The sequence below is a fragment of the Rhinolophus sinicus genome, linkage group LG02, assembly GCF_036562045.2.
Source record: "Rhinolophus sinicus isolate RSC01 linkage group LG02, ASM3656204v1, whole genome shotgun sequence".
Lineage (NCBI taxonomy): Eukaryota > Metazoa > Chordata > Mammalia > Chiroptera > Rhinolophidae > Rhinolophus > Rhinolophus sinicus.
Window position 1 is genome coordinate 39,810,024 of NC_133752.1, and position 24,933 is coordinate 39,834,956.

The window sequence follows — 24,933 nt, forward strand, 5'->3', positions numbered from 1 at the left end:
CATATTTCAGTTCTTACCCTATTTGACCTTGAACAACATCCAGAACAATGACCTCACTTCTTCCCTCTGGAAATTTGGCTTCAATGACACCATACCCACTGCTTTATTGCTAATTCTGAGTCCCTGGGGGGAGCCTCTACTACCCAAGCATTAACTATCTCAAGGCTCAGTCCTCCTCTGATGGACTGGATTGCTCTATTTTCATTCTCAATCCTTCATACCCCACCCTAGCCACAGTTTCCCCTTGACTTTGAACTTGACTATGACACTTGATTTGGTAAATGGAATATTAAAGGACATGACACAAATGGAAGCTCTAAGAAGTTGTTCCCTCATACTTATGTACAAGAGAATATGCCCTGGCTAGAGCTGCTGGTCAAGAAGAATGAAGACACACATGGAGCAGAGCTAAATTCAGGAGGCAGCCTGAAGCCAAGCCCAATTCATCAAAGCCCAATTCAGCTGCAGCCCATTTGTAGATCCAGAAATGAAAATAATAAATGTCTTTAGTTGTAAGCCACAGTGATTTTGAGTTTGTCTGTTTCACAGCAAAAGCTGACTAATGATTTACTCACTCTATAGTCTCTCCCCAACCTCTTATCTGAGCCCCCAATCTATATTCGATTGCCTACTCTTCAGTATCTCTACCTGCATGTGTCCAAAGCCTTAAGCTTAGCACATCCAAATTGGAACTTGGTTATTTTCCTCTGTCCTCCTTTATTAAAAAGCTACACTATACATCTAAATGTATATTCAGAAACTTGTGAAACCCCTCTTGGCACCCTCTCATATCCAATTCATCAACATAAAACTTCCCTTTTAACTATTTCTCCCATACATCCAGCTCTCTCCTGCACTAGCAACAGCCTAGTCCAAGCCCATTTTCTCTCACAGGAATCTACTTTTCAATTTCTCTTACCTACCTGTTGTTGTTTTTCAATTCACTTTTGACTCCCCCTGTAATATATTCAATACTCTGCAACAATTTTTCAAAACAGCAAATCAAATCACATTAATCTCTACTGCTACTCCTGCTTAAACATCCCCTTCAATGGCTTCCTAGTGCTCTTAGAAATAAGAGCAACGTTGTAATATAGACAGAGGTCAGCTTTCCTCTGTCTTCAGATGCAACTCCTTCCACATCTCCTCCTACCCTCTGCACCCTAGGAAAACCAGTCTTATTTGAACTTGCCAAGCTTCTCCTTTCTACTACAGAAAATTTGCATTGCAGTTAACCCTGCCAAAACACTTTCTTCAAAATCAATTGAGGACATTTCAATGGCCTATAAGGAAAACAGGACAAAATATTTGAAATTGGGATAATTTTGTAAAGTCTGAACATAGGATCACCAGAACTATGGTTGAAATGACACACACAGATTTATTCTTACTTAGTATAGACTCAGAAAAAGTAGTAAAATATGCCCCTAATATGCTTCTTCCTGTTAGCTTTCTTCAGGAACTTTGTAAAATGCCTCATACTTTTTTTTTTCTTTTTTTTTTTTCTGTTTACTACAAAGAGGCAGTGTTTCTCAGGAACTGCTATCTGAGCTTTGGAATCATTTTGCTTTCAAGACTCTGTGATCTCAACCTTGTTCTATCCTACAAGAGCCAAATTCCCAGCTCTCTCTGGGTCCTGAATCCCTTACGTCTGATAGTAAGAAATAAGCATTCCCTACCATGCTGAGCTGTTTTGCTGAGTAAGTGAAATATGTATTTATGAATACACACAACTTTCCTCCCCATGTCATTTAGTAAATATATATTTCTTGGGTTACATATTGCATTATAGACTGGTAGGCTTGTGTCAGATCACACTTCATAGGAAACATAATAAAATAAAATAAAAAGGTTTCAGGAAGGAAAAAAGCATTCAACTCAGCTTCATCCTCCTTCCTGGATAATGAGGCCCCAAATGGCTGCCAGGATATTATGCCTGGACTTCAAACCTGGCAACCCATCTCCTCATTTGGGTCCATTAGCCTTCTTGAAGCAGATTCTGCTTCTCTGATATTTTAACTTCTGAGATCTGCATTTGTTTGGTTAACTCAGCCATTTCTCCCTGGGCACACTTTGGCCTCAGGCTATGCCACTATTGTCCTCGCCCTGGGAGTAAATGCAGCTTTAGACCAACAAAATGGATGATGCTGCATGAAAATGTATAAGGAAGAAAGAGGCCAGTAGTCCAGTTTCAAACACTAGAAAGCACACAAACATGATTATCCACTAAGAAGCTTACTCTCTAGCACTCTGAGGATATCTTTCCTACCATCAGGTGGACTCACACAAGCTCTGTCATTAGACTGCTTCTCACAGTCAGTTCATGAATATTCCTAGCAGCTAAGGGGCTCTTTCCAAAATAATAACACTATCAGCATGATAAATGGTTAAAAAAAATTCTGATACTCTCTATTGAATCTATTGTGGAGACCAGGTCTTTTCAAAGAAAATAATTGGTTTTTGCTCCAGGAGCCTGGGACCTGTGCTCTGTGTTTATGTATGTATGTGATGTTTGGAAGAAGGAAGAAGAATCTCAGAAAACCATTTCAGGGCAAAACACATATCAATACAGGTACAGCTCTGAGTGTTGGTGGCGTTAAGCACTATTCCCCCAAACATGCTCTTGGAAACACTAGCCTACAGTTGTATAGTTAAAAAGTATGAGTTTCTATTAAAACTAGTTTTAAATAATTATATGACCAACCTGCAAATATTGTTGACCGAGTCTTCTGGACAGTGATGGTGGCATTTACAACGCAAGATCTTTGGACGAGGGGTGGGGGCTGTACTCTCACCATCCTCTTTCTTAGTGCCCACATTTAATTTTCCTGAACTTCGCAAAAGCATGTTACCAAGGAAGTTTGCTGAAAAGAAGAAAGAGGAAGAGTTTATTTGCCCAAAGTCTTTTTTCTGAAGAACAATGTGACATCAAATAAAATATTAAGTAATGATAACTAAAGATTTAAACAAAATAGGTTCTCATTTTCTTACCCATAAAACGGAGCACCTATCTCACGTCCAGAGCTTAGAATGTGTATGTTACACAGTAATACTTGATAAATGTTAGCTACTATTATTACAACATATTTTTTTTTACACTTTACATAGTAAGACAATGTTTCATTAACATAGGGTGACACAGCACTAAGATAGTTTTCATATTTTCCTTCTTTACTACTACTTTTAGAAAATAATGATGCCTGAGAAGGGGGCATGCATTGATACCTATTGTATTTCTGGCATTGGGGTAAAAGCTCTCATAACTGTCACCGCACAAGTTGTCATCCTGAGCACAATGTTTGATTTAAAGCCTTTCTCACAACATCGAGATTGCCTATAATTAAATAAAATTTCAACAAAATTATTATCGAAAAAATTGTGGGGCTAAAAAATTCTTGGTCACAGTGCAATAGACACGATAGATGTGTACTGTGTGCATGTGTTACTTTATATGCATATAGATGTCTCCAGGCACTGGTTACATCAATCAGTGATACTTTAGGAAAAAGATCTGTGATGATTTTTTGTGATTTTTTTCTCTATGTGAAGCTCATCAGTTGAATTCTGGTTCTCAATATTACTAACCTTATGACCTGAATTACCTCAACGTAACACAAAGTGATGAAAACAAGGTATTTAAAACTTACATCCTGCTTCCTTTCATACCACACCCTTTCTCTTTAAAGTTTTAAATAATAAAAATTGATTTATTATGCATATGTCTACTTAGCAAATATGTATTGGGTGCCTACTGTGTTCCAGGCACAGCCTGTGAGTAGGATAAATTAAACATATATAGAATTTACCATTTGATGGGAAAAGTTATTAATTGAAATGTTTGCACAGAATGGTCTACACAAGAAAGGAAACATCCTCATACTATTGGAAATACGATGCCATTTTGTAGGAAATCTTTTAAAGGAGCCATGATTTTTTCACATTTAAAATTTATTTCAATTACAAAATATAAAATTCAGCTGTAAGAATGTTCTTTGCAATATTGCTTATAACAACCCATGTTTAAAACAATAGGAGATAAGTTAGATCTCTAAAGTGAGATTCCTATGTAGCCATTAAAATACTGATGTAGAAATATATTTATTGACAGGCAAGAATACTGAAATATAATTTTTGTTGAAAAGGGTACATTTACATGGTATCTTAATTATGAAATCCCATTCAATAACAGGAAAGGGGGCTAAAAAATGAACCTACAATATAAAAGCGATCAAGAGAAGACCCTAGCAATAAAAACCTGGAAACAGAAGGACATTAAGAAAGTGAAGAAACAAAGCCAAGAATGCTGATCCCAAGCCAAAGGTGGAGAGAAGCCAAGAAGCAAAATCATTTTGCCACTCAAACCCAAAAGGCTCCAGAGTGGTACCACAAGTTACTTTCAAAAGTAAGAGTGAAGGGAGTATTGAAAACAGAAGGAGGCTTAAATCTATTTTAGAAGACATGAGAACTTCAGCTACCCTTTCACAGTCCCTACAGGCTGGTAAACCTCCCTTCCCCACCCTGCATAAGACTGGAAGGATAAATCTGATACATACATTACAGAGATGTTTTCCTTGTTTACCATTTTTACCATCATTTTGAAGGACTACAGGAAACGAAGCATAGAGGTGGGTAGGGGTACCACCTTCCTGCAAACTCTCAGTGAATATTTACACTGGATGTTGACTCCTTCCATTCACCCCTGTCCCCTGCAGGGCTTCCAGAACTCAATGCAGACTGGTTTATGCTTTCTTTACTCAGGAATCTGACAAGGTCATGAAAACTAAAATATTTAAAGGTAGGGATATTGAGAATTTGTCAGTGAAACAGCCCTGCAATATTATCCTACCATGAGGCCCACTGGTGAAAAGTTCTACCCATGTGCACAGAGCTTCCAATCAGCTTCCATAGTGCTTCATTCTCTTATACATAAGCCACTAATTCAGGGTCAATAGATATATGAAGAAAGCCTCAGACATCAAAGACCAAGAACAAAACACATACACAGACAAAAGCCCCTTGAAAGAAACTATATGCAAGTAAATAAACCTTAGAAACTATTACTAATACTCTCAGCTTTATAAAAAATGTATTGCATCAATGAAACAAGAATGTGTTGCTATAAAGAAGGTAATGACAAATAAGGAACTCTAAAAATATGATTGCGTAACTGAAAATCTCAGCAGGTAAGCTGAAAGATAAAGATTAGGTAATCTCTCATAATGTAGGGAGAAACAGACATGAAAAAGTTAAATAAATTAAAGCGTCAATCCAGGAAATTTAATATCTGAAAAACAATAGTTCTAGAAAGAGAGACTTGAAACAGAATGGAGAAAAATCATCAAATAAATCATGCAAGCTTCCCATAACCAAAAATTATGATTGTCTAGTTTAAAAGAACCCATAGAGTATAAGAATAGACCCATAGCAAGGTATGTTATGCAAAATGTTATAAGGGGATAAAGGAGACCCTAAGTTTTTATATATAGAGAGATCAAGAGTGAGAGAGAAAGCAATCTCTGGGCAAATTATAAATCAAATATGAGGATAGGAAAAAAGCATTTTAAGATTTTCAAGTTATCAAAAAATTACCTCCCATGTACCTTTCTCAGAAAGTTATTGGGGGAAATGCTCCACCCAAAGGAAAGTATGAATAAAAAAATAAAATACATTCCTGCTAATAGGAGACCCAACCCAAGAGAAAGGTGACGCATACTCTCAAGATAATGGTACAGGTGGATTAATAAGGTGAGAACTATGCATTGGACCTAAGGAACAACCAGGCCTGGTTGAAGGCAAGTCAAAAGACTTTAAAAGAGAGAGCTCCGACAAGTTGAAATGAATAGAATAACTCATATATATTTTACATTTAAACTAACTGAAAGCTCAGAAATTAATTAGTGATGGGAACATAGAAAACCAAGGAAACAAATAACATTTAAATGCCTAATATATAAAGGATGGAGGATAGAAATATTAATATATGTGTATCTAGAGGGGTGGAGGCCGTAAAAGAAAGCTAAATCCTCATCTTCAATAGTGGAAGGTCAAAAGTGATGCCTAACACTGAATCATCAAGAGGTAGCAGTACAATTATTTATTTAGAGATATGGAGGAAAATACCAAAAGAAAGAATGCAAGAGGCATTAGTATAGTTGCTATTGGAGAGAGATAAGTTGGGAGAACACATTTTTATTTTATTTTAAATAAGCCTCTTTAAACTATGTTAAAACAAAAAATAGCAAGTTATAAAATAATGTCTCATGATGATACCACTGTAGCTTGTGTGTGCATTGTGTGTGTGTGTGTGTGTGTGTGTTAAACATCTAGAAGAATTTACATCTATAAGGATATTGATGAAATATATAAAAACCATACTTCTTGTAGAAAAATATAATTATCTCTGCCAGGGAATATTAAATTTTGCATCATGAAATGTTCACTTTGCATTCATAAGGGCCATAATTCCTTCTACATCAGCAGGAATCTATGGAGTAACAACAGACAGATCATAGCTGGAGGTATTTAAAAACATCTACAAATTGCTTCTCAGTTTAAAATAGGGAAGTAATTACTCTCATATCCTGATGTGGAATGAAGAATGTTAATGAATAAAGAACTAGGGGGGAAAAAATCAACCAAGGAAAAGGAACTTTCCTACCCAATCTTCATTGTGGGATTCATCACAGGACCAATAAACAGGGCTTGGTATTAACACTAAATCCATATTTGGTTTACCACATTGTATGTGTTTCATGCATGTGTACTTTAGAGTGTGGTAAATCTACACACCTCATTCTGTATTGCAAGTTATCAACAATCCATTTCCTGGTATTTTGTAGAATTAATTACTTCAGTTATTATTAAGGAAAAGATACCTGAATCTGGTAGCTCCAAGCAACTTTTACAGACAAATCCTGGCTCTCAAACACTAGACAAGTCAAGCAAGAGCCATTCTTTCTATAAAGATTGTGAATGTGAAATATTGCTGCATAATCTTTCTAAAATTACTTAACATTTTAACATGTAGTCAAAATATATATTATTTTACCAGACACATATAGAAGAACAAAAAGATAAGAAAAGCATTGCTAGCTCATAATAGAGAAAGGATTTCAATAAGCTGAGTTAGATGACATTGTCAATGAGCACGTAAAGTTGCCTTCAGACAATGTGACCTGAACAAGTAAAAGTAATCAGATGAGAAAATGATTGCTTTTAATTTGTGTTATCAAGTAAGTGATGATTAAATGCAAATGTGAGACACTGTGGAGAGTTCTTTACTTGCTTTTGTCAAAATAATCAAATCAAGGGAATAACTTATGTAAAATTGTGCAATTGTACTTAAGAGTCAATTAATCTATGTGTGTTTAATTCCCTGTGAAATGAAAATCATTATCACATAGTTCACAATATTTCCAATCACCAGATAAAATTAGAGTAATTGAGTGATAATTTGGAGATTAACAGACAAAGGGGAAGAGAAGCAGCAGCAGCAGAATGAAACGATCTGATCAGACTCACCTTAAAAATTGAGAACATTGTTAAAAATAAAGATTATAAGATCTTATTAAGGGCTAGTCCACATTTGAAAAAAGGGGACTGGACTGTCTTTATCTACTATTATAATAATGAAAAGGGATTTATAAAATTATCACTTTAATATAAAGTCATACTGCATGTGAGGCATTCTGGATCAAAAACAAGACAGAATACATCAGCGAAGGCATGAAGAAAGCCAATTTACATGCATACAAGTATACAAAGAATAATCATTTTATAAAAACATGAATTTAGCCAGATAATAATGATGCTGAAATAAGAGCAAGAAGGAAAGACAAAGATAAATATTTATGACAAATGTGACCATGCAGCGCAGCAATAAGGAAGATATATCCTCAATATCAGCTGTCTGATTAAAATAATTATTAAAATGCATTTTTCACATTTTATTATATTTTAAGTATCCTTCCATTTGAAATAGGAGAAAGGCATACTTTAAGAGATAATAAAGTCTGATTTAGTCAGCCATTCAAATAATGTAACATCTTTATTTTTATTAATTAGATCCTCATGTTATTTGATTTTGTGTTAAATTTTATATGAAAGAAACTAATCATGGAAAACAATTGGAAGATGACTAACCATTAAAGAAACATTAAGTATAATTTAGTATATTGTATTTTCTAAATCAGTAAGTTAAATCTTAAAAAAAATGTTTATACCAAGGAAAGCTAAATAGTGACTGGTTTCTACTTAATTAAGTTGAATTTCAACAAAATTGATTATTTTTCCCAATAGGATTTTAGGCAATTTTGTTTTTTTAAAAATATTTAATGATAGAATTATAAATAAACCTGGCAGAAAAAATGTAGGGGAAATCAACCGAGAAAAATCACTGTCTAGAAATTTCTTAGGAATAAATACTATACTGGATAAATCACTCTTTAGGGGCTCATTCCATATTTCAGTTTCCTTCCTCTCTCCTACTCGCCCTTCTCTCTCTATCTCTCTGCCTTTCTCTGTCTCTCTATTTCTCTCTATCTCATGACCAATCTTGAGCTTAATAGTATGAATCCCGACACTTCAAATGCTGCCTGGTTAGCTTAGCTGGTTACATTATAGTTAAGCCAGATAGTTTACTATCCAAATTACCAAGGAAAAAAAGCATATAGCATGTGGAAGCTAATTTAAAACTGGTTCTCATTTTTTCAGAGGACAACCATGTATTTAGGGAACAAATGAACCACAAAATTATTTCCAGACATGTGTATGTATGTGTATGGGCCCTTAATGAATTATGACTAAATTATATTCCTTATGATTTTCATATATAAGAGATAGATTTATAGATTTCCAGGCAAATTAATCAAATTTCATGAAATAACCTAATGATCAGCATGCAATAATGTAACTTCCATTCAACTACAAAGGTTAAATAAAAAGTTAATTTTCTTGAAAATCCTGAATATTTTTTCTTGGATTTATATCACAACTTTATACATGTTTTCAGCTATTTTGTATATATTTATATATAGTTATATATACGTTTTCTAAGGCATGTGTTCTTGTATAAGTTAGGAAATAAGGCAGAGTTTCTTTAAACTGCTTATTTGGAACTAGTGGACAATTACTAGCTGGAAGCCTGGTATAAACACCATAAATTTTATACGGAAGAAATTTTATATGTGCTAAATTTTATATGAAAGAACTGGAAATAACTCATTTTTGATGTATATACTTAATAAATGAGTTTATTTTTAAAACATTTCTATATTTTTATATTAATATGGACTCTCCCATATGATTTTTACAGAACAATCAGAAAACAGGGAAGAACAAAAGTAAAATGTAAAAAAAAAAATTACAATATGACTACAACTCTGCAACAAATGAATTTTAACTTCCATATTCATCCTATGTTTCAGCTATATTTAATTTTAATTACTTTTTCTCAGTAACATCCTAATCACTTCAAAATACCATAAATAAAACATTTAAACTTTTTGGTATAAAACATTGTTTTATATGTCATAGTGAAGAGAATATCAGAATCCACTGCCACATTAAACCACACAGAGAACAATATGAACAGAGGTAATTTAAGGAAAATTAAATAGCAATACACAATGTGCTTAGAAATGAACGAATGTTCAAAATTCATTGAAAGAAGACAATTATTTTGTACCACAGGATCTACTAGTTATCTATTTTCCTTTTTGCTTTTTTTAGCTTTCTGAATATCTCAAAAGTTAACAAAATTTTGAGTATTTTCACTATTCTACCCCTCTACACCAGAGGGCAGGCAAGCAGCAAGAAGAGAAATTGAAATTTTTATCACACTAGTTTGCACTTAAGTATTTTGGGTAGAAAGATTAGTGGAAGCAAATTTGGAAGTACTGAACTGGCCAGCAATGCATTGGGAGTGATCCATTCTATACTTATCCATATTGTCATGATTAATAAATAATGTGAATCAATGCCCATTTCCTTTCTCAACCAAAACTGGTTTAAATACATTGGTTAAAAACAAGTCTATAATACACAGGAATAAAACTTGAAGCAGAGCTTAAAAACAATATTAATTTTAAAAATAACTTTTAGTGACTTTAAATAGTGGGCTTAAATCATTTTTATTTTCATCACTTAAACCCTGAATCATTCAACTCAGTATAATGATTTAATTTACTGTCTATTGAGTTTAGTTTTCATTACCTAACCCTCTTTCATTTCACTAAGACATTTTGAAATAAATTTTCTATGTTGTTTCCAACAAAACTTATACACACACACACACACACACACACACACACTTATATATGAACAACATAAAACCAAATGATTAATAAAAAGTTGGGATACGTGCCTAAATTCTTTTGAACTGCAAGAAAATATAAATACAATATTGATTCAAAAATACCAAAGCAAAAATCACATGTATTAAAAGGGAGGAGTAGACTTTATATTATAACTCTGATGTTACCTGCACAGAAATCTTTCTCCTTCGAGAATTTCAGGAGTCAGAGGAGAGAGGACAAGGAAAGGTGCTGGTGGTAAGTTTCTGGGCATGGAGGGAGATACACTATCAGGTGAGGAACCAAGATCAGGTATGGTCACCGAGCAGTGGACCCAGACATGACCAAAACATAGGGTAAAACAGAAAAAAACAGTTCAAACCCTAGCTCAGCTACTTCCCTTCTCTGTGGCCTTAGCAAGTCACTTAAACTTCCTTACAGAGGATGTGGAGAGTGGCAGCACTCATTGGTTTGCTTTGAGAACTGATGAAATATTCCAAGGAAAGCACTAACCACACAGTTCCTTTCACACAGTAAGAGTGAATGACAGTAAATTGTTGTTCTCTGGTCTGCTGAAGTTTACTATTCATTTTTTTTTTTCATTCTTTAGGTTTTTCTTTTCCTACCACAATTTTTTTGTTGTTCCTTTAGTCCCTTCGTCTTCATCTCCTATACATTTCTACTTCTTTTCCTTTTCTCCTTTCCCTGTACTCTTTCTCTCTTCCTCTTCAATTCCCTTTTCTATTGCTTCATTTTACTTTTACTTTCCCTTTTCTTTCTATTAGGTTGGTGCAAAAGTAATTGCAATTTTTGCAATTTTTTTTCAACCTTTTAAATCACAACTAATTTTGCACCAACCTAATAGATTCATCACTGTGAACAAAAAGTCTATGAAAATATAGAGCCTTTTGGTTTCAAAAAACACTGAAAGTTTGTTCAAGGCCAACTAATATACTTAGTTTTCTTTTTCCTCATAGTACATTCATTTATTTAGCCAATAATCATTAAATCCATTCCATCTACGTAACACAATGGCCTAGAGCACTTGACGTACCCTCAATAAAATAACAATCTTGCTGGTGAGACAAATCATCTACATGTGGAACATGGTGAGACAAATCAACTACATATGGAAAACCAAAAATTGTACATGAAAACAATAAAATAGATGTCACAATGCCACATATAATTGTCAAATATAAGCAAGTCCTAGGTGGGAGTGCATGGGAGGAAAGATTACTATGGGTGGCAGTAATCAACCACAATTTTTTATGGAAAACATAAGCACCCAAACCAGGGAGACAGACTGTTTTTCATTTCAGTGGCTCATTGTTGACACTATTGAGTAGCTTAAGAAAAACACATTTAGTTTTAAAATGTTGGAGATGTGCTGGCTCTCTACAGAAAAGAGGGCTTTTATCATAGCCTATTTCTACATGTTTCCATTTACTGACAATTGTTTCTCTTTTCACCATACTCACACATCCACATTACCACATCACTCAGGTTGGGCAGGATAATCATGTTTTCAACATTTTACATCATAAAAGCCCTGCCAAGAGACCCCAAAACACCTGGATAAAAAGTGGAAGCAGTAATCATTCAAGTGTTTTATTGTATGAGATAGTAGAACATGACTTGAGCAAACCACGAAAAGATTATATATCACATAAATGTGAACAGACAACCTATACATTTATATTTATTTATTTTGTAGCTAATACAGAATTATGAGCCTGAGTAAGCATAATAATTGATTATGATAGCAAATATAGTTCTTTGGACATCACATGTATACTCTTTAAAGGTATACCAAACAGCAGTGAGCCTTTCCCTCAGGTTTTAATATGCTTTTGAATTTGGAGAAACGCAACCAAAATGTTCCAATAAATTTAAAATCTTTGAAAATACTCTAAACACAGCATCAATATAAGAGATAAGAAATTTGACAAGCAAGTAGCCACGATGTTAAAGATAATTTAACATCAAACTGAATCTATATTCATAAAATAGCATAATCACTGCTGATAGAATGATTAACAATTAAAAATTTCTCAGTATGTTAAAATACTTAATGTGTCTGCTTAAATCCACATTGTTGGAAAAGAAACTGAACTATGGTCTCTGACAATCATGTCAGAGAATCAACTAGGACTTGGCAGACGGCCAAGCCAGGAGCTGTGGTTTTACTCAGTGACGTTTCTATCAAGGCTTTGCTTCACAGAGTTCTGAAGCTAATCAAAGTCGATGTTCAACTTGCCCCCACACCAAAACTTACTTGAGGGTTTTGCAAAGCACTCCCATGACAGCTTGATGTGTAAATCTACTTTGAACACTCATATATGTAAAGAAGAGAAGTGACAATGAAGCCAGACAGATCAGAAACCAAATCATCACATCCATGCTATTCTTTTTCCCTAAAGAAAAAACCTGAAAAGCATTTAGGATCTCTGTTTCTAAACCTTTCTGTATCCTCTAATTGGATAATCGTTAAAGGATACCTTAGTAAAAGTGTGTATTGACCTAAAAATACAAATACTGGGGGTGCCAAAAAAATGTATACACATGACTTGTATTCATCTTTTGTTATCAGTATATATTGAGCATTACAATTTTAATACAGATTTTTCCTTTCTTAAACTGTATATATATATATTTTTGGCACCCTTTGTATATTGCTATTTCAAATGTTTGAGGCATAAAATACATAGAATATACACATATTTTTAAGACAACTTAGAATATACTATTATCAACTACTATCATCAACAATGAACTTAAAGGTCTAGCTCTGATTAAACAATTTGGAATAATGAGAACCAGCAACAAAATGAATTAAAACAAAATCTGATATTCGAAAGCCATTATAGAGTTTTAAGAAAAAAACATAAACTAAATAAACAACTGTTCAAAACCTGCAGTGTTATCTACATGGCTTTGTTTACATTTATGTGTTATACTTCATAAAAAAGTTTTCTAAGACACATAACCAAAAATGACTTACTAATTTTTTAAACTATTTACTGAATTTTTAAAATACATTTGTCTTCGTTTCCGAGTGTAGACTTTACCTTGCTAAAACAATTTATAACCTTCTTGATCAAAAATGAATGAGTTAGTAAGTCTATTTTCAAAACATTCATTTGTTCTAATATTTAAATCATTAATTTATATTTTTAAGTATTTTGTAGTTTTCACAACATTTGTAAGAAAGCAACCTTGACTTTTCTAATCTGTGAATTTAGAGTTATATGTCATAGATAGCAGAAGAATTCAAAAAATCAAAACTACAAATGACTAAATTATACCACAAGGACTTTACACAGCCACAGCACTTGATTTTAACCATGACAGTGCTGGGAAGTGTGCAGAGGCAAGCACACATACCTACCTACCTCAACACATCTAAACTCAAAAGATAAAACCATGTATGTAAAAATTTTAGCAGTCTAAAAGTAACTTTAATTATACACTGCTGGGACAGCGAGGCTAAACTACACTTTCTTGCCACGTGATGGTTGAGCCTAAAATGTTTGATTCCTCTTGAATTGTTCTATTTCGCCCTCTATGCCCAGAAAGACTAAGTTCTATCATTTTTTTGTGTGTGTGCCAGAATTGGCTTAACTGATCTGCTTACATTTTCTAGACAGGGGTAAAACAGCCTCTGTAAGATAGAAAGCTTCTCCCACTGCTCACTTTTGATTTCTGTACGCTTGATAGATCGTTGCCAGGTTCCCTGGGATGAGACATGAGGAGGAGGCACAGAATTGCTAGGGGTTTCCACTAAAAAGACCAGCACCATAGGCAGCACTAATCCTGCACCTGTGATGTGTTATTCAGCAGTTAAGAAATGCAGTCCAGACTGCGGTTGCCTAATACAGCTCAGCTGTTTTTCTCAGTACTCCCTTTGATTATAAACTGGCAAGAAAGATTATTCTGGTCAGGCATTGAGCTATGTTCAGGATACATGGCATATGACAGTGGAAAGGTAAAAGAGAAAGGAAACTTTAGAATCAAAAAAATAAATAAAAAGAAAGAACAGAAAAAAAGTCACTGACCACAGTGTATTATGTAACATTTCCAGATGGTTAAAAGCTGCTTCTGATTATATGCAAGGCAGACAAATATATGACATTTAAATATCTAGAAACCTATTTTTTTATATTATCCTTTGACATTCAGAATGGCATTTCAACATGCAATTTTTAAGTTCATTTCAAAATAAGCACAATTTCACAAAGTGATCAGCTACATAAACATTTAAAAATATTTCTTTAAAGAGGTTTACCTATACTAAATGTCAAATTCCTTTTATAATGCGGAACCTTTCAAAATGTTGGGAAAAGTGAAAACGAAATGATTACCATTCATTTTATCTTTTTATTATATCCACCATATCACTTGACTCATTAAATTTTTTATGTGAAGTTTATATTTCAAACCCAACTATCCTATTAACCATGTATGGTTAAATCAGCATAAACTATTTATTTTAACCTAGCGTAAAATTGCTAGCAAGTCCAAAATGATTTAAGAAATATTTATCATACACAAGGCTGTCTACAAGGCACTGTGGTTTCACAGAGATGAAGAAGAAATGACCATTACATTCACAAAGCTTAAGATCGAACTGGGGAGAGTGGAATAGAAGTTACCTTCTCATTGTTCTTTTCTCATAAAAGGGCCGACCATTCCCTCACACCAAAACTTTCCCTCTCTTTCCGTTAACACTCTCTATAAACATAAAACCATCTGTCTCCCAGGCTAGTATCCATGCCATTTCAAATAAATAATCTAAAACATTATCTAAAAAAAAAGATACCCTTTCCTAACAGCAGATGGTTAAAAAACAACAAAAATTTCATTTATATAAACAAAAAGAGCTGAAATGAAGAAAATATATCAATTTCAAAGTATAAATATAATTTAAATGTATAAAGGAAATGTTTACTATTTTAAGCTATTTTTTTGTTTGTTTTCATTAATTAGATACTAACTATTGGTTAAGCTGAGTAGTCTATTAAAAATGTTAGAAAAATTCCATATGACATATATTAGGAGCAATAGGGTCAAAAGAAATTACTATATCCATAAAAACATTCTCTCTCATCAGAATTTCACAAGTCTTATAGCTTTCCCATATATTCAGGCATCCTTATGGACATTAGTATTAGCGATAATACCGTACTCAAAGTTTCAAATAACACTCTGAGGCCAAATGAAAGAGGACAAAGATTTAGGAAGTATGCCACAAAATGTTACGTTACTATTCTATTTCCATAATGTCGTTTGTGCATCCAAAGTAAAACAGAATGATTGAATTAGGTCCTGGGTATGTATGTGATTCGCAATAATAATACACTCTTGATAATTTAAGACAAAAAATTATTTTTCTGAAATTATACTTAATTGGCCATTAAAATAGTGCTGAGACTCAGAACCACCATCCACTTTGCTTTGATTTATAGGAATAAGGTTGCCAAAGGACAGTCTTGCTGACTATTGGGCAGAAACACTGAAGAAAGGTCTGAATTGAGACTATGTTATTATAATGATTGTGTTATCTGAAATCTGTGTCTGGCACACTTTAGAACATTCTGGTCCGCTGTTCAAGCTGTCCCTTTTTGATAAACAAATGGCTTCATTTTTAAAACGTTCTCTAAAGCAATCTTATTTTTTATTTTTAATTGTATAAAGCCTAGTAGACTCAGTGACCCAGGCTCTGAACAGCCTTATTGATTTTACCTTTAAATTTTCCTTCTTTATTTACCTTACCCAATTTATATCTCCTCATTTATGCCAATAATGTACCCACCCATATTCTTAGGTCAAAATGTTTCCTTCCTCCTCTTTTTAATAAATATGGGCCTCACAATAAACACCAAAAAAAGAACAAAAAACCTGAATCAAAGACTCTACATGAAAAATAATTACCTCTCATAAACCCTTTCCTCACATGTTTCTGTGTTTTGAGCCATATCAACAAAATGCAGATGTATCTGGGTGTGTTATATTTTTTCGCCCCGAAATATTTTGATAAGTTGGGTATATGATCTTGAATTTCAATATCAGAGCAAGAAGTTAAATACATACTTAAATCATGTTCCATTTAAATAACCAAAGTGCTCCCAAACAATAATAATACTAATATGGGATAAAGGACAATGCTATCTTAAGTGGCCATTTCAGTTAGAAAGTCTTCCACGCTCATCAAGAACATAGGACATCAAACAAAATATTTTGCCAAAATGCTAGAGTTGGTACTTGAGCTATAAAGAAACCATTCTCTACGTTTACCTTCAAAATGCCCTATTCTCTATCTAAAATACTAGAAAATGATTTGGTATGGGAGGCAAGAACTCTTATTATTTCATGACTTACAGATTGTCCGCTTTAACTATTAGGGTCACTAGGCCCGTTGATCCTCATTACGAACAAAGTCTCCTAGTTGTTTTTTGTTTTGTTTTGTTTTGTTTGTTTTGTTTTCCTTAAGGAAAGAGCATGATGATCTTTCAGAATGAATAAGCCCAATGTCTGACAAATGATTAGTTAACAAAATTATTTTCTCTCCATCTTTCCTGGCAGAGTAAAAATATATGCTTCCATCATTAAAACCATAGTTCCTGTTTGGTAGTAGTATGAAAATTTCCTAGTGGCTCCCTGTCTCCATCAAAGAGCTTGACCGGAGAAGTATTACATTTGTGCTGATTATTAATTAGACAGATAATCTGGAATCAAACAAATAACTCTAACAGCTATTTCTAAAACCTTTTCACCCAGCCCTTAGAATACAGCACTTTGTGACAGCTTCTGTGCACGCTAAAATCGTGGTGAAGGACATACTTCTCTTCCCATTTCATACCAATAAGGGAAAAAAAGCCAATAGGCGCCATCCTGAACACCACCTCCCAACTGTGCCAGGCTTCTTGCCTTTGTAGAATTCAGTGTCTCCTCACTAGAAAGAAAGTATAAGCAGAGGGATCATTAGTTATGACACGTGGACGCTAGGAGATAATGTTGACTCACTTTAGGAACTATTAAACTATAAACAGTGTGCTGAAAGCCATTTATCTAAATTTTAGGATAAACAGCAGAAGCTACTCAATTAAACAGATTGCAAAGAATAAGTTTCTGATGCCAAACCAAGTGAAACTTAATTTTGAAAAGAAAAATCTGTGAATTTAATAAAAATCGATCTAGGATCCCAAGGATGCTGAACTATGAAAACATTAAACATTTTATTTTATATTAATATGACTATAATATATACATATATATTATAACCTATATTTTAAAAGGCCAACAAGTTATCAAAGTTATTGGCAGAGTAGTGTGAATTCAAAGGAAATTTACCCATACTTGATTTTTTCTCTTACATGACAACATTTACAGTAATACTGATGCTGAGCAAATGTATGTTATCAAGGAAAGCTTTATTATCTATCACTATGTAAAAGGAAAAGTTAAATTAGGTCAGTTTTCTTTATCAGCACTGTTGCTGCTCACGAACAATTTAACTATTTTGAGCATTTCTAAAATGACTCCTCCCAAGAAAAAGAAACACGAGTACTATTTTACATGTAAATATATATACATATTTCTATCTGTAGCATGTTAAAATGTTTTAAGAAAAACACTAATCTATCATAGAACCCTGGAGGTTTTATTACACAGTTGATTGGAAGGATATAAGATAAATCAAGGCTCTTACTTCAAGTACCATACATAGGCAAAACACTCAATTTAGAACTTATTTTTCCTCCTTGTCAGAAAACAAATCAAAACCTGCTCTTTTTTCACACTTCCAGATGTCAGAAGCTTTTCAAAACAATTTTGAGGTCAGAGAAGAGAAGACACAGGTGTGTGTTATGTCAACTACTGAAAGCCACTGAAGGTTAGCCTGGAATCTGATCCCTCTACCAACACATTCTTGTGGGCATTACAAACGCTCCCTGATACGCTAATGCTGACTACTTTGAAAAAACATCACAAATCTCATTAGATCTATTTTTTTTTTTTTAGCAGTATTGTTCAAAAGCATCTCTGCTAGTAACATCAACCTCACTGCTACCTCTGAGCAAACCTTTAATATTTTCTCCAGTATCACCTCTCCTGTTCTGTTCCACTGATAATATATCAGGTTGAACAACAATAAAATATTCAATATCAACATACATAAGTTTGTGTCACATCATGAAGACTATGACAACCCACAAAGAAATTAAATGTCAGGATAGCAGTCACAATTGCTTAAGAGTAACTGGTTCACAGTAATGTCCACTTGGTCATGAGAAAACCATTATATAGATGGCAGTAGTACATCAAATCTGAAATTACCAGTGCTTACCCTAAAAAAACGGTGTAGTCATTCAAAATCCCTATTAAACACAAACAACAACTTAAAAGTGGCATGTTCTTAACTTATAAAAACAATAATGACTGGAAGGAAAGTCTTGCCATTAAATAACTGGGTTTCCAAACAAGACTAGAAAAATTTTGCCTACCAGCAAAATGACCTAATATTGATAGATTTCTTATGTTTATTAATGATCCAGAAAAATCACATTAACAATGTGATTCAGTATTATTTATATAATCCTTTCTTTTTACACATATACACACCCCACAATTATGACCACAGTGAGGATCCACAAGGAACAAATTATTCCCAGAAACCCTGTCTCTTCTCACCAAATGTTCCTGGTATTTTCCAAACCTAAAAAATGTCTCACTACTGAATAACCCGCCAGCTAACAATAAAAACAACTGAAACTTTAAAAACATTTTTCCTTTCTCTTCTTCTCAGTCCATCTCATGCCTGGAACAGCAAGCTACTTCTCAGAGCAGGACATACTGCGGCACTCTGAGTGCAGTACTGGTAGCGGCTGATAAATTTGCTTGCAGATTTTCTATCTACACATGTCATGTTTCTCAGCTTTACTTTTGTCGTCAGTAAGCAGCAAACAAAGAGACCTTTACCACCAATGTTCCACAATGCACGGCAGGCTTTTTCTCTACTGCAGTGCATGAGCAGAAGATGCTTTTTGGATCTGAGATCTTTCTCTGCCTTCCTTCTTCATTTGCTTTCCAGCCCCCAACAGCTTCTCAAAAACCTCAATATTCCTGAATACCCAGATGTCTCCTTTCTTTCTCCCCACTCCCACTGAGAAGACAGGAAACAACAGGTGTGGCATGTCCCTGTTTGTCCCCCTCCACTCAACACACACCTCCTAACTGTGAGCGTTTATCCTTGCTTGTCATCTTAGCGGTGCTCCCCTGCCATTTGTCTGCTGGCTCCCATCTCTTCTCACACACCCAGGACCACAGTCTCTCTCACAGAGAATGGTTTGCCTTCATGGGTTATGAACAGAGAGTAGTTTTCCCAGCCTAGATAAGCCCATCTGAAGAAGGTTTTAGGACAAACAGAAAATGAGTGTACTGGGAAGAAAGGGAAAAGGAACCTTGAAAGGAAAACCTGGGATGTTTACACTTGTGTTGTGCCTTTTTATCAAAATGTAGTAACTTGAAAAAAATGTAGTAACATATACAAAACACATAACCAAGTACCAATTCTTATAATAGGCCAAGTCACATGTGTAACAGGATAACTAGACTCCAAACACATGTAGGAATCATGATTTCTAGCCTTCGCTATGCTACTGACTTGGAAATCTCCAGAATGTTTTGTTTGGAAAACCAGCATACTGCTGATTTACCAAATAAGGCTTAGGCAGTAAACATAGGTTCTCAGGACATGTTTGTGGAAGGAATACCGATGAATCAATTAGCTCACTAGAAAAGACTCAGCCAAACATACCTGTCCAGATTAGAAATGGAGTGTGAAGGAAATGACCCTGAGTCAACACCATGATCTCGTAGTGCCACACAGTGATGATTTTCCCATGACCACATTCCCTAGATGGGTAACAAAGAGAGTGATAATGGGCGTTTCTAAAGAAAGGATTCGTGTGCAGAAAGTAGTGGCTGCTCTGGTAACCAAAACATTTCAAAACTCTGTAACATGTGAGACCTCTAACGACTTCCAGCTACTTCCCTGACCTAATAAAGAATTTGGGAAAAGAACATCTAACCTCGTATTTCCCAAGATCATACATAATCATTCATGGACAGGAGGAATAAAAATAAATGCAAGCCTGCCTGGCTACAAACACAGGAAATCATTCACAGCTAAGTATGTATGTCTTTATATATTAGATGTGGATGTCCCTGTCAGGATGGGTATCCCTGACTTTACCCACCTAATTTCAAGCAGATTGTAAACCTGACATCTACATTTACATATTTAGGGAATATTACACACATAGAATCATTTATGTTTGTGAGTTGCATTAATGAGTTTACTGGGAAAGAGATTTGACTAGACCATATTAAATTAGAGAAAGGAAAATAATAGAGAAAAGAAAAAAATTAACAGGACACAAAGCCAAAAATGAACAGCAGCTGTGAATTTCCAAAATTAAACTAACATAATCAAGTAGTCTGCAAATAACTTTCATTTCCCTTGAGCTTAGTATTTACACAAACTATAGTTAAATAAATATTGAATTTTACTCTGATACAGCATATTAACTCAATCGATTAAGTTTGTTTTTAATTCTTCTTAGTAATAGTAAAATCGGAACAAATTATGAAGAAATACAAAAAGAATAAACATCATAGAGTGGTGGTACCAAAACCGTAATTCCATCCTCCATAAGGTATTTTAGGATTGTGGGTGAAGAGAGGTAGCATCAGCATGCATAAGATAGTACTATGCCCTCCTCTCTAGAAACCACCAAAAAACAGTTATCCTGGAATCTGATTAGAGAAGATGGGTTGTCTGATCCAGATTATCCCATGAATTTTCCTGTTTCAAACACTTCCAGTTCCTTTTGCTTTTTTTCTTACAGTATTAAGTGTCCCCCGACACCCCCTTTTTAAATCACTTCACCTAAATTTCAGACAAGTACTGCGTTCCTAAGGCCTGAAAAAAAAGTCTTTTAAAAATTTTGTTCCTAACAGAGGTAATGAAAATCAGTCAGTAATCATAGAAGGTTATGGCTATTTACCATAAACTTTCATTCTTCTTCTCATTTGCTTTTTGTGTTTTTGTTTTCATTGGCATCTGTGTGGGTTAAGTATTGTTCTTGCCAAAGATACTTGAGTTCTCTTAGCCTGGCGAAGCAAAGAAGAATCGAAGGAGGCCAAGAAAGGATGAGAACAATTATGTGAAGAATGATGCCAGGTTCAAAGCAATTTAGGGGTCACAATAGTATATTTGTGTATCTTAAATTACCATATCAGTAAAAATGAGATGGTAGGAAGATATGCTCTCTAACCTCTCTTTGACTTCAAACACATGATGGTTCTACAGAACTTCTACTTTTTTTGATACATTATTTCTTCATATCTATAGCATGAAAGGAGGGTACTGAACATTATACTTATAAACTATGAGAATCCCAATTCCGCCATTTATTAGTCGCATTACCTTGGGCAAGTTCTTAAATTTCTTTGGTCTAAAACATTTCATAGTAATCGTACTCACACTTCAAGCAGTTTTTCAGAGGATTAAATAAGATGTAATCATTGACCTATCCCCTATTTTGTGTTTATAAATTTCATATAATACAATCCTCAAAATACTCATTTTATAGATGAAGGGATTAGGGCTGGGAGAGGTTATTTAACTTGATGACAAGTGAGCAACAGGCAAAGGTGGGATGCAAGCTCTGGTGTCGGTGACGTTTAGAGAAATGACTCCTCTAGACAGCAGTTCTCAAAAATATTTTGTTCACAGGACCCTTTTGAAAAAATTAAAAATTATTGAGGACACCTAATATTTTGTTTGTATTTATTACAGTTATCAATATTTACCATGTAAGAAATTAAAACTAAACTCTTTTCAAATATGTATAATTTGTTAGAAAATAATAGTGAACCAGAAAAGTGGCACTGTTTTACATTTTTGCAAATCTATTTAATGTCTGACTTAATAAAAGAAATTAGATATCTGCTTCTGCATTAAATCTATTGCAACATGTTGCTGTGGTTGACATGTATGAAGAATATATGGCCACATGTATGTAGCTGGAAAACAGGAATATTTTAATAACCTTTTCATATAATAGTGATAATTTTTGATACTACATAAGAACTAAACAAGTAGGAGTGTCTTAAAGGTTCAATACAATGTAGAATCTGAAATCCTATCAATGAAATTTTCATTTTCTGATACATTAAAATCTACTGTCTATCACATACTTTGAATGGATTTTTTACATACAAATGCTTATGAAACGATGGGCAACGATCATCTGGAGAAAAAAATATTGGTTCACTCAGTTATGCAGATCAGTTCTGTGATGACAAGCTTTCCAAAATCCTAATTTTTTTTTTAAAGTTTGAGTTTTACCACTCGCAATAAATACTGTCAGCTATCTTCCTTCAAGTGACAGACCCACTTCATTCATTTTTGAGACTATGTCTGCTAATACCCATATATGAATAAATACAGTTTGTCAGTCATTCCCTCTAGTAAAAATTGTATTTCATGAAAAAATTCTCAAGGTAACCATTAATCTTCAGTATGCTGAAGAATTTCATTATGTACATTTCACATTTTGTCACACAGAATATTAAAAAGACATTTACTCAGAGGTTAGTATTTAATAAAATTAATAATTTGTACCATTTCATTCACAATGTTATTAAATAAAGCTAGCTTTTTTTGTTTGGTGTTTTGTTGGTCATTTTTTACTGTGAGTACATGGCAGTGAAGAATATGGATACAGTTTGGTGTTCTGTCTTGATTTGTACTAAGGTTCCACCAGCAGTTCTATCCACTATTTCTTTTGTACCATCAGTGCAAATGCTAATAATATATCATTAGTATTAAGCTTACAAATCATAGTTTGAGAACTGTCACACTAGGTGAACGACTACTGGTCATTAGAATTAGAGAATACAATTTATATATTCTTTTAAAATAAGTTCAGAAATTTTGCAATGATGGAAGAAAAGAGAGAATAAGAGGTGATATTTAGAAGAAAAAAATGAAGAAGAAAATATATGTAATTATTGAAACCTTTTGAGATTTAAAGAGAGATTTTCACTTAGAAACGCTAGATTACTCATAAAAGTAGGTGTGACAAATACATGAGAATGCAATTAGTAATGTAAATTTATGCTTTAATACTTTTAATCGGACTTTAAATGGCACAACTAAAGTACAGAACCATAATTAAGCTAGTACCACTTAGATGCTGCCAGCTATGAAATGTTGACAAACACTTGAGAAAAAAAAGAAATAAGCCATTAACATGAGGGTAAAACAAACAGATAATAAAAGTTCACATTCTCACAAAAGTAATTAAAAAGAGAAAAATCGTTTGTCAAATATGGCACTAATCAATCCTGGTTGACTTCCTGTTTGTTTCTTTGATTTTTGGTAGTAAGCTATCATAGGCAATATTTTTTGTTTCTTTTGTGTGTTTTCTTTCCTTTTCCATAGCTGAACACTGAAACGTTGACCATAGTGACAAGCTTTTCTCTAACTCTATGCAAAAACGCAGCTCAATTTTTCTGACACCCCTTTTGCCCCCCAGCCATATAGTTTTCTACTTTAAGAAAGACTTTGACATAAAACTGAAAACAACAAAGGAACAAGACAAACAAATGAAGAAACAAAAACTCATAGACACAGATAATAGTTTAGTGGTTACTAGAGGGGAGTGGGGGAAAAGGGTGGTGATGAGGGTAAAGGGGGTCAAATATATGGTGATGGAAAGAGAACTGACTCTGGATGGTGAACACACAATGTGATATATAGATGATGTATTACAGAATTGTACACCTAAACTATGTAACTTTACTAACAATTGTCACCCCAATAAACTTTAAAGAAAGGAGGGGATAGAAAAGGTAAAATTATCTTTTACTGAAAGAAAGAAAGAAAGAAAGAAAGAAAGAAAGAAAGAAAGAAAGAAAGAAAGAAAGAAAGAAAGAAAGAAAGAAAGAAAGAAAAAGATTTTGACAGAGCCAATTCAATTAAATTATATTTTCTGTTAATATGGAGTGGAACGTTGGGACATGGAGTGAGAGGAAGGTCCTAAACATTGTCTTTAACACCAATGTAACCTGGATAGCATTTACAAAAGAGATCACAGAGCTGGAGGTCATGCCCAGCTCCCCTAATTAGCTGTATGCCTTTGGGCAAATTCATTAGTTTCTCTAGATCGCCATTCCTCCATTTTGAAAACAGGAATAATAATGTCTACTTCTGACATGGTTGTTGCTAGGATTAAAAGAAGTCCAAAAAAAGCACTTAGCACAGGGCCCAGTGACTGAGATAGAATAAAGGTCCGATAAATATTAGTCCCCTTCATTTTTCAGAACTCCACGTCTTAAAACTTGATAGTAAAGATTGTGAGGTTTATAACACAGAAAAGGATACACCTTTCACTCCAACTACATAAGGTTTTATAAAGTCACTACCAGAATCCAGAATCAATTTAAAGACATACCCAGTTAAAAACAAAACAACAAAAAAAAACACATACATACACAGGTTTATTTTCAACAGCACGATAAATGACCTACTGGTATTTATACTGGTAATACCTGTTGGTAAAAATTCATA

At 34.0% G+C, this 24,933-nt stretch overlaps 1 protein-coding gene across 9 annotated transcripts in view; it reads right to left on the reverse strand.

Moving 5' to 3' along the window:
• BMPR1B (bone morphogenetic protein receptor type 1B) overlaps window positions 1-24,933 on the reverse strand; it is a 368,302-nt gene that overhangs the window by 48,335 nt on the left and 295,034 nt on the right. For all 9 annotated transcript variants that reach the window (XM_019741148.2, XM_074323317.1, XM_074323315.1 and 6 more), the window contains one exon: window positions 2,705-2,864. In XM_019741148.2, coding sequence (XP_019596707.1) covers window positions 2,705-2,864 — 160 coding nt within the window. The remainder of the gene's footprint in view (window positions 1-2,704; window positions 2,865-24,933) is intronic.